The sequence below is a fragment of the Carya illinoinensis genome, chromosome 14, assembly GCF_018687715.1.
Source record: "Carya illinoinensis cultivar Pawnee chromosome 14, C.illinoinensisPawnee_v1, whole genome shotgun sequence".
In the NCBI taxonomy this organism is placed as follows: domain Eukaryota; kingdom Viridiplantae; phylum Streptophyta; class Magnoliopsida; order Fagales; family Juglandaceae; genus Carya; species Carya illinoinensis.
In genome coordinates, this window is record NC_056765.1 from 25403279 (window position 1) to 25413128 (window position 9850).

The 9850-nt window shown below is 39.0% G+C and overlaps 1 protein-coding gene across 1 annotated transcript; it reads left to right on the forward strand.

Moving 5' to 3' along the window:
• Positions 1-4731: 4731 nt before the first annotated feature.
• Positions 4732-9850, forward strand: LOC122293331 (heterogeneous nuclear ribonucleoprotein Q-like; the record flags this gene model as incomplete). Its single annotated transcript, XM_043101880.1, is given in 10 exon segments — positions 4732-4752; positions 5355-5389; positions 6005-6479; positions 6566-6682; positions 6947-7087; positions 7309-7482; positions 8541-8748; positions 8840-9015; positions 9304-9389; positions 9702-9850. Coding segments are annotated over 10 exon segments (1567 nt in total), but the record flags the coding sequence as incomplete, so codon positions are not given.

Below are 9850 nucleotides of genomic sequence, written 5' to 3' on the forward strand. Positions count from 1 at the left end.
AGAAGATCAATGTGGGAGGAATTGGCGAGACTTCTTAGTTGGTGGGAGCTACCAAGTTATTTTTTTTTTTTTATTTTTTTTTCTTGGGGGGGGGGGGGGATTTCAATGCATCTCTGTTCCTAAGTGAAAGGTCAGGTACATCCTACTTCACAGCTATAAGGGAATTTTTGGACTTCATTTTAGAATAGCATCTCATGGATATCCCACTAACGGAAGGATTGTTTACCTGGTCCAACACTCGAGAACTACCGTCTTGGTCGAGAATTGATAGATTTTTGCTCACTCTCGATTGGGAGTTACATTTTCTTGATGTAACCCAAAGACGACTACCTGGAGTGTGCTATGATCATTGCCCTATCCTCGTGGATTGTGGGGGCAACTAAGGAGGGATAAGGTATTTTGAATTCAAAAATATGTGGCTTAAATTTGAAGGTTTTGTAGACAGGGTCAGGTGATGGTGGTCCTTTTATGAGTTCCAAGGCTTTCCAAGCTTCATATTGGCAAGAAAGCTGAAAGCGCTAAAACAAGATTCGAAGATTACATCGACACTCCCTTCTGGAGGAGTTAAAGGGTTTGGAGGGTGAGGAGGAGGCAAGAACTCTCACTGACTCCGAAAAAACTCGCAAGAGTCAGGTAATCACAGATCTTGAATGAGCTTTACTAATGGAAGAGATCTCTTGGAGACAGAAATCAAGGGCACTATGGCTTAAGGAGGGAGACAGGTGCATGAAGTTCTATCATAGGGTGGCTAATTCGCATCGGAGGAACAAAGCTATAGATACAGTATAGTTGATGGAGCAGTTTCTTCAGATCAAGCAAGTATCAAAGACCACATTGCATAGTATTACAAACATCTACTAGCCGAATAACCATGGAGACCTACAGTAGATGGGTTGTCTTTCTTAGCATTAGATCGACAGTGTGTAGGGCGGCTTGAGAGGCCCTTTGATGAAGAAGTACACAAAGTTGTCTGAGGTATGGCTAGCGATAAGGCCCCAGGCCTTGATGGTTTTATCATGGGCTTTTTCCAAACCTGTTGGGAAGTGATCAAGGGTGACCTTATGCGGGTGTTTCAAGAATTCCATAATTATGCTAGCTTTGAAAAAAAGTCTCAACACCACCTTTATAGCACTAATCCCAAAAAAGGTGGAGTTAGTGGATGTTCGAGACTATCGTCCCATTAGCTTGGTAACTGGGGTCTACAAGATTATTTCTAAAGTGCTAGCAAACCGATTGAGTATGGTAATGGAGAATTTAATCTCGAAGCCACAAAACACATTTGTTAAAGGCAGACAAATTCTAGATTCGGTTCTAATTGCAAATGAAGTACTGGATGGACGACTCAAATCTCGTGAGCCTAGTATGATTTGCAAATTAGATATGGAAAAAGCTTATGATCATGTTAACTGGAAATTCTTGCTTCACCTACTTGCAAGATGTGGCTTTGGAGAGAAATGGCTGAAATGGGTGGAGTTTTGCATCTCAACAGTCCAATTATCTATCTTGGTGAATGGTTCATTGGTGGGTTTCTTTGACTCCTCTTGTGGTTTGAGACAAGGAAATCCGCTCTTTCCTTTACTCCTTTTCTGTCATGGAAGCTCTTAGTAAGATGATCGAAGGCCTAGTGGAAGCATGTTTTCTCTATGGTTTCTCAGTGGGGGATGGTTCTCTTAATATTTTTCATTTGTTGTTTGCTGATGACACACTTATATTATGTGGAGCATACTTCAAGCACATCCAATCTTTGAGAGCTTTACTTCTTTGTTTGGAAGCTGTTTCGGGCTTGAAAGTAAATCTCTCCAAGTCTGAATTAGTACCAGTGGAGTATGTTCCCGGAGTGGCGGTTCTTGCCTCTCTTTTGCGATGTAAGGTATCCTCTCTACCTTTGCAGTATCTTCGCTTACCCTTGGGTGCTTCTTTCAAATCAGAGCAAATTTGGAATGTTGTGATCGAAAAGGTGGAGCACAGTTGGCATCTTGGAAGAGGTTATATTTATCAAAAGGTGGTAGACTCACGTTGATTAAGAGTACTCTCTCTAACCTTCCCACCTATTTTATGTCTTTGTTCTCGCTCCCAACAAAGATTGCTAACCGTCATGAGAAGCTACAATGTGATTTCTTATGGAGTGGTTTGGGGGATGAGTTCAAGTTCCATCTGGTTAATTGGTTCATGGTGTGCACTCCATTCTCTGGTGGTGGATTGGGGATTTGAAACTTGATGAAATTCAACCAAAACCTATTGGGTAAATGGTTGAAAGTCTCAGAGTTGGTTTCTCAGGCCAACAGATCCTGGAATATTCCTATCTTAATATCTCTTTTTCAACAGTATAACATAAATGAAATCCTAAAAATCCCGTTGCCCCTCTCAAACCAAGGATCGGATGGTCTCATTTGGACTAAAAACACAAAATGGGATTTTCTTAGTCAAAATCACCCATCACCTTGCTTCCAATATTGCCTTTCCTCTCAGGGAAGTAAATCCAGATATCCAATAGAGGAAAATTTGGAATCTTAGAATCCGTGATAGGCACAAGCTCCTTTTATGGAAACTTCTTTGGGATATTCTGCCGACAAGAGAGCATCTCAAACGTTTTATCCCAACGTTAACCTCCATAAATTGCCCTCTTTGTGATGAAACAGAGGAGACTCTGTTTCACCTATTCATAGAATGTCCCATATTTAGAATCTTATGGAGTCAGAGCAAATGGCCTTTAAATCTCTATTCCTTGGTATTAAATTCAATGAAGGATTGGATATAGTTCATTTTATATCCCAAGCAGAAACTGGGGCTAACCTCCCAAGAAGATAATCCTTTCAAAATCTTTATTGGCCTAATCTTAGATTTTATTTGGAGGCTAAGAAATTATGTGGTTCATAACCAAAAGGAATTCTCTCTCCAAAAAATTTCACTACAGCTGAATCTCTCATATGAAGAAAATTTACAGGCTTGGAAAGAAAAGACTAGCACCAAAGTGGGAGAAAAATGGCAAAACCCTCCTATAAATCATATTTGCAATCTTTTGATGCAGTGGTTAGAAAATCCTCTTTGGCCTCAGCAGTAAATAGAAACTCAATGGCCTCAATGTACATGATTTCCTTTTGTCCTAGTATTTTGCTTTTAGATAGTGGGAAAGACCGTCCAGATGTTTTGTAATCTTTTATTAATATATGCATGCTTGCTTATAAAATAAAAAAGGTTGTGGCGGTATAAACAAGAAAGGGAGGCCTTGTAGAAGTTTGTCCTAGTTGCGTAGGTTGGGGAACCATGGGGTGGTTGGTGCTCAAATGAGGTACGTGGCTCACATGGGGTGGGTTTGTGGAAAAACATTAGGAAGGGTTGGGAGACCTTTAGCAGACATACTCATATCATAGTGGGGGACGGCTTTCACGTAAGATTTTGGCATGATAAATGGTACGGTGAAAGGTGTCTCAAAGACACTTTCCCGGCCATATTTGAGCTAGCACGAGGCAAGGATGCAGCGATAGCGGATCTGTTGGCTTTTTCTGGTGGCTTTCCCCAATGGAATGTGGATTTCACTAGGGCAGCCCAAGACTGGGAGTTGGAGGTTATCACATAGTTCTATGCAACACTGTATTTCATACGTATGATCGAGGGTATTATGGACAGGATGTTTTGGAGTCATTCAAAGAAAGGTAAATTCACAGTTAGATCATTTCACAAAGTTTTATGGAGCCCAAGGATGCCCACTTTCCCATGGAAGAGTATTTGGCAGACGAACGCTCCTTCCAAAGCAGTGTTCTTTGTTTGGACAGCAGCATTGGGAAAAATTCTCAGCACAGATAACCTAAGGAGATGTCGGTTAATGGTGTTGGACTGGTGTTGCATGTGTAAGAAAGATGGGGAATTAGTTGACCATCTGTTTCTACATTGTGAGGTGGCTGGGACCATGTGGGCTGATCTTTTTATAGGTCTTGGAGTATCATGGGTCATGCCCTGTAGATTGGTGGATTTTCTAGCATGCTGGAGAGGCCTCCGTGGAGATTCACAAGTTGCATCAATATGGAAAATGGTTCCCATATGTATGTGTTGGTGTATCTGGCGAGAGCAAAATGATAGAAATTTCAAAGACCATGAGAGAACGATGGAGGAGCTGAAAGTTTTCTTCTTTAAAACATTGTTTTCTTGGGTGGGGGCCATTGTTTGTAACGGACTAAATGTCCATGACTTTCTTGTTGCAGTTGTAAACTCTAGTTAGGTATTTCTCAAGTATACTCCCTGTGTACTTGGGCTTTGCCTATTATTATGAATAAAACTTCTTGATTACCGATAAAGAAAAAAAAAAAGAAGCCTTCAGATAATCACCTGCAGACCCTCCTTCCTGTACGTATACTACTTGACCTAGAATAGAGACTAACAACACACTAGCAACAAAAGAAGGCCACGGGCCACTTTCTATAAACAACAAAATAAGCCCACGGGCCACTAGGACAACTTAGTAACTCAATAGAACAAAAGAAAACAATTTAGCTTGAGGCCCCTTAAGCCCAGTCCAAGTTGATTGGGTTCATAACAAAAAAAGGAAATATAAGAACCATAAAAAGAAGCTTATAAGCAAATAACCATTAAAAAATGATGAAGATACATTTAAGGGCATAAAAACCTGTGAAAAGCAAAATATTTATTGATGCAGTGGTCCCAGGTCATTGCGAATTCAAAACTTGCCTTTACCAATAGTTATTTCCTCAGATTTTTGGGCCCCCCTCGCCCTTGTCCCTGTTCTGTTGCATGAAGGTATTCTGACTTGATTGAATTTGAAATTGTCTTATTTCTAATTGTTGTCTGCTCATGTGTATAATGGACATATAGATTGTTTGCCTTTTGGTTTAGGTTAAACTCTTGTTTTTCGAGCTCATAAAAAAAAAAAAAAAAAAAAAAACATGTTCTTTCGCCTTTTCAATTGTCTTCCCTTTAGTACAAATATTTAAGAAACCTAAAAAAAAAAAACGTATAAAAAAAACGTATGAAACCCACAAATGATCAACTTTTTTGTATATCAAATTAATTTAACCCGCATTGTGTAAGCTATTTGATTTAGCTGTCTTTAATCTTAATTGATAGTCTATATTCTTGCTTTGACTATTACTTGATTGGAACGTGTCTATGAAGATGGCATGCTAATAACCATGCTTTATTCACCCTCTCGGACATTTTTTGAGTAGTCTATATAATAGGTTCACGCTATATGTATCTTTGGATAAAGATATCTTTTGAAGACAGTGCAAGAAGATGTTTAATTTTTGTTTATTTGTGTGATATTGCTACACTGCTTATGTAAAACTACAGTGCCCATCCTAAATATCTGATTTCAGCTTGTATATGTAAATCTATTGCAGGAAGGTGCACATATTGGTACGTTTATCTGGAACTGGTATTATTTTCTGGGAGTGGACATTTTTTTGTGGCTTTGTTCCCCTTATTGTTCAGCAGCTCCATTCCTTTTATATCTGAATGACTCTCAAGTAAAAACAACCCTGGAAACTTCTTTTTACCTTGCTGTGTTTCCATGGATTACCATGAATCATTATCATCTCCATATTTAAGTCTATAATCCGTAATTGATCTTCATAATATTTAATTTTCAGCTTCTCTGCTATTCTTGAATTTTGTGGGGTTATATGGAATGAAGAAAGTGAAATGGTTTTTTTGCTCTGTATGTTTTTGTCACAGCATTCTTATACTGAAGAAATTCTATTTTGATATTTTGTACCACCTTCATGATCCTTATAAGTATCATTCAGAAGTCTCTTTTGCCTGTCTCTGTTAGTGCTGCTACTAATTTTTCTTATCCCATTGATAAAAAGTCTCTCACATTGCAACCTTGAGTCTTTCATCAGACGGATACAGCTGAAATTCATACTTTGTTGACCAAAAACAATGAACTTCATACTCAACAACTCCTTTTGGCCTTTCATTTTGTTTCCTCCTGTCGATATGTGTATACTTCTTCCGATGAATTCTTCTGGCCTCTGTGCCTTCTTCACAGTTGCCTCGCAAGCTTGTTTTGTTTGACACATAAGATGCCACGGACAAAGGCAAATGCATTATCTTCTGGTAAGCAAGTTGAACCTCAAAAGCCAAAGGAGCCTGAAAAGCCAGTTGAGTCAGAAGAGAAAGTCGATCTTGATGAAGATGAAGATCCTGAGGAGGAGGAAGAGATTGAGTATGAAGAAGTAGAGGAGGAAGAGGAGGTTGAAGAAATTGAAGAAGAGGTGGAAGAAGAAGAGGAGGAAATGGAAGAAGCAGAAGAGGAGGATACTAATAATGATGATGGAGCTGATGCACAGAAAATCCTTAGTGGTGGTGAGCTGAAGGTTGAAGATGAGGACGAGAAGAAAAAATGTGCCGAACTTCTTGCACTCCCTCCGCATGGTTCTGAAGTGTACATAGGTGGCATTCCCCACGATGCTTTGGATGAGGATTTGAGGGCCTTTTGCAAATCAATAGGAGAAGTTACAGAGGTTAGATCTATTTCTGTTTATAAAGTAACATCGTATATGCCCTTTGTAAAGGTTTATGCCAATACCATAGTGTTCTGTGACATCAGGTTCGAGTTATGAAAGGAAAAGATTCAGGTGAGAACAAGGGCTTTGCATTTGTAACCTTTAGAAGTGCAGAGTTAGCTTCTAAAGCTATTGATGAGCTGAACAACACTGAATTTAAGGTAAGATAACCTTTTTCCCAGCATTTCTTTGTTGCTTATTCCCTATGTAAGCTGAATGACTTGATGGCAAGTTAAATATTGAATTGGGAGTAAATATAATTGATGGGTAAAAGATTAAGATCTTCTTTTTAGACCTTTTGTTTGCGTTATTTCCTTGGCAATTTACAAACATTTTTCTTACGAGGGTTTGCTACTACTTATTTATGATAGAATTGTTAAAGCTTTTTTACACTCTCTCTCTCTCTCTCTCTCTCTCACTATCAGGGTAAAAAAATAAAATGTTCAACATCTCAAGCAAAGCACCGTCTGTTCATTGGTAATGTTCCTAGAAACTGGGGAGAGGAGGATCTTAGGAAGGTTGTAACTGAGATTGGGCCTGGAGTTACTGCTGTAGAACTGGTTAAGGTCAGTATGTGAAGTTATGCCTTTTAAAGGTAGTTATTTATTTCAGGGATTATAAATTTTTCTCCTTTTCCTTTTCCATTTTATGTTTTTGCTTCTTGTTTATTTATTTTCTGAATTCTCCGTGCTTTTGTGAAACTTATGTTCTACAACAGGCAGAGGTTTAGAAAATATATTTGTGTTACAAGCATCATGTGCTGATTTTATCACAATCTTGGTCACAGGATATGAAGAACACAAGCAATAACCGGGGCTTTGCTTTTGTTGACTATCATAACCATGCATGTGCTGAGTATTCAAGGCAAAAGATGACAAGCCCAAAATTTAAGCTAGGCGATAATGCTCCAACTGTGAGCTGGGCTGACCCAAAAAATGCCGATTCTTCAGCTGCTTCACAGGTCTTGTTATCTTCTTCTTCTGATTCTGTTGTCAATGTCTGATGCTTTTGACTGGTGAAAGCTGCAAAATCTTTTTTTTTCTTTTTTAGTTTTTGGATAAAGCACTACAAGTGGTTATCTTCGTGTGCACCTAGAAAAAGATGTTATGATTCATTGAACCTGAATGGGTGGCCTGTAATGTTGTTGCTGCTTCCATAAATATGAAGCTGGCAAAAGAATGAGGTGGTACCCAATAAGTTAGACTAATCAATCATCTGGGACAACCCCCCCCCCCCCCCCAAAAAAAAGAGAAATGATATTTGCAGTCGTGGTTGTGCAAGCGGCGTGCAGTCGTTTTGAAAAAAATGAATTAATATGGGACTCACATGAAAAAAAAACTAACTTTTTTATCGTGGATCCCACTCTTTTTCGAAGCGATTACGCGGCGTTTGCAATTCCACGACTGTATGTAACATTGCTCCCCCAAAAAACAACACCACAACAAAAAAAGAAAAAAAAAATTCTGTAAAAAGAAAATCAACTTGTTATTCTCCCTTGATGATTATTTATGGGTTGATGACCGGAACTATGCTCCTGGAGGATCTTAGAAGTATTTTTTTCAAGCATTATTCCTTTGGAAAATGGTTATAGATTTCAATGGGCTAGCTTTCATGACTTTCTTGTTTCTATTTCTTCCTCCTCTTAACTAGGTGTCTCTTGTATACTTCCTGAGTTCTCAGGCTTTGCCTGGTTTTCTATTAAGAAAATTTTTATTTATCAAAATAATTTGATGGGTTGACTTTTATGGGATAATGTACACTTACTGTATTGTATTGCCTATGATCCATGCCTGGTCTGTACATCATTTTATTGGTTCTTTTTTGAAGTACATCAGGGCTTCTCCCCTATCGTTTTGAATTTCTTCTGGATCTGATAGCCATCAAATTCTCTTTCTTTTTTTCATAATTCCGTTTTTGAATTTCATGGCAGTTTATTATTGGGCCAAGAACTAATAAAAAAATAAAAAAATAAAATTATTGGGCCAAGCTCTTTGAAAGCTTAAGACTTGTTTCATACAGGTGAAGGCAGTATATGTGAAGAATCTGCCAAAGAATATAACCCAGGAGCAGTTAAAGAAGCTATTTGAACATCACGGGAAAATCACAAAAGTGGTTCTGCCACCAGCCAAACCTGGACAGGAAAAAAATAGAATTGGTTTTGTACATTTTGCAGAGAGGTCAAGTGCCATGAAGGCGGTGAAGAATACAGAAAAATACGAACTAGATGGTGATCATTGCTTGAGTTTCTTAGTATATTTTGCTTATCTGAATGCAAACAAAATATTCATTCCTGTTGCTTGGGATTGTTTTGATTTTAGGCCAAGTTTTGGAGTGTTCTCTTGCAAAACCACAGGCAGATCAAAAGGCTGGAGGATCAAGTGCTCAGAAGGCAGGATTGCTTCCAACGTATCCCCCTCGTGCTGGTTATGGTTTAGTTGATGGTACCTTTGGTGGTGCTCTTGGTGCAGGATATGGTGCAGCAGGCTTTGCACCGGTGAGTAATAAATAAATGGGTTACCCTCCCTCATCCATGCATGTTTTTTTTTTTTTTTTTTCCAATCAAGTGAGTATTTACATAGATAGATTCCTTCTAGATCCTTATTCGAGAGAGAGAGAGAAAAAGGGGGGGGGGGGGGGGGGTGGTTATACCACATGTTATATAGGTTTTCAAATGGTGCTAATACATAAAATACGCTTTTCTATAGAAGCTGGTGCAGCTTATCTCACTTGTTATTAATAATTTCTAAATTTTTGCTGATATTTTTGCATGCATATCTTGCAGCCCCTGATCTATGGGAGGGGACCAACTCCTGCTGGCTTGGCAATGATGCCAATGCTTCTGCCAGATGGACGGATTGGATATGTTTTGTAAGCACATGCATACTTCTTTTGCTTTAAACGGGGTAGTTGTTACTGATTTTAGATTATTTATTTATTTTGCATCTGCAAATGTTCCCTTATGAATTTACCGATTTAAAAGAGAAAGAATGTTCCCTTATGAATTCCTCCTCTCATGCCCACTTTGGGGGTTTTACTTTCCACCGAGACTGACTGGTGAAATGAGTAATCAGTAGTTTTAGTGATGCAGTAGCATGTAAGAAGTCTATGATGGCCCAAACTCTGGTTAATTAGATAGGGATTGAAGGGCTGAAGGCGAATTTTTGTTTGTCATCACTGCAGGCAACAACCAGGAGCACAACCACAAATTCCACCTTCACATCAAAGAAGTGGTATGAGGGGTGCTGGTGGAAGTGGCAGCAGGAGCGGTGGCAGTTCAAGTAGGGGAAGGCATGGCAACGATGGTGGCCATGGGCGCAGGTATCGCCCCT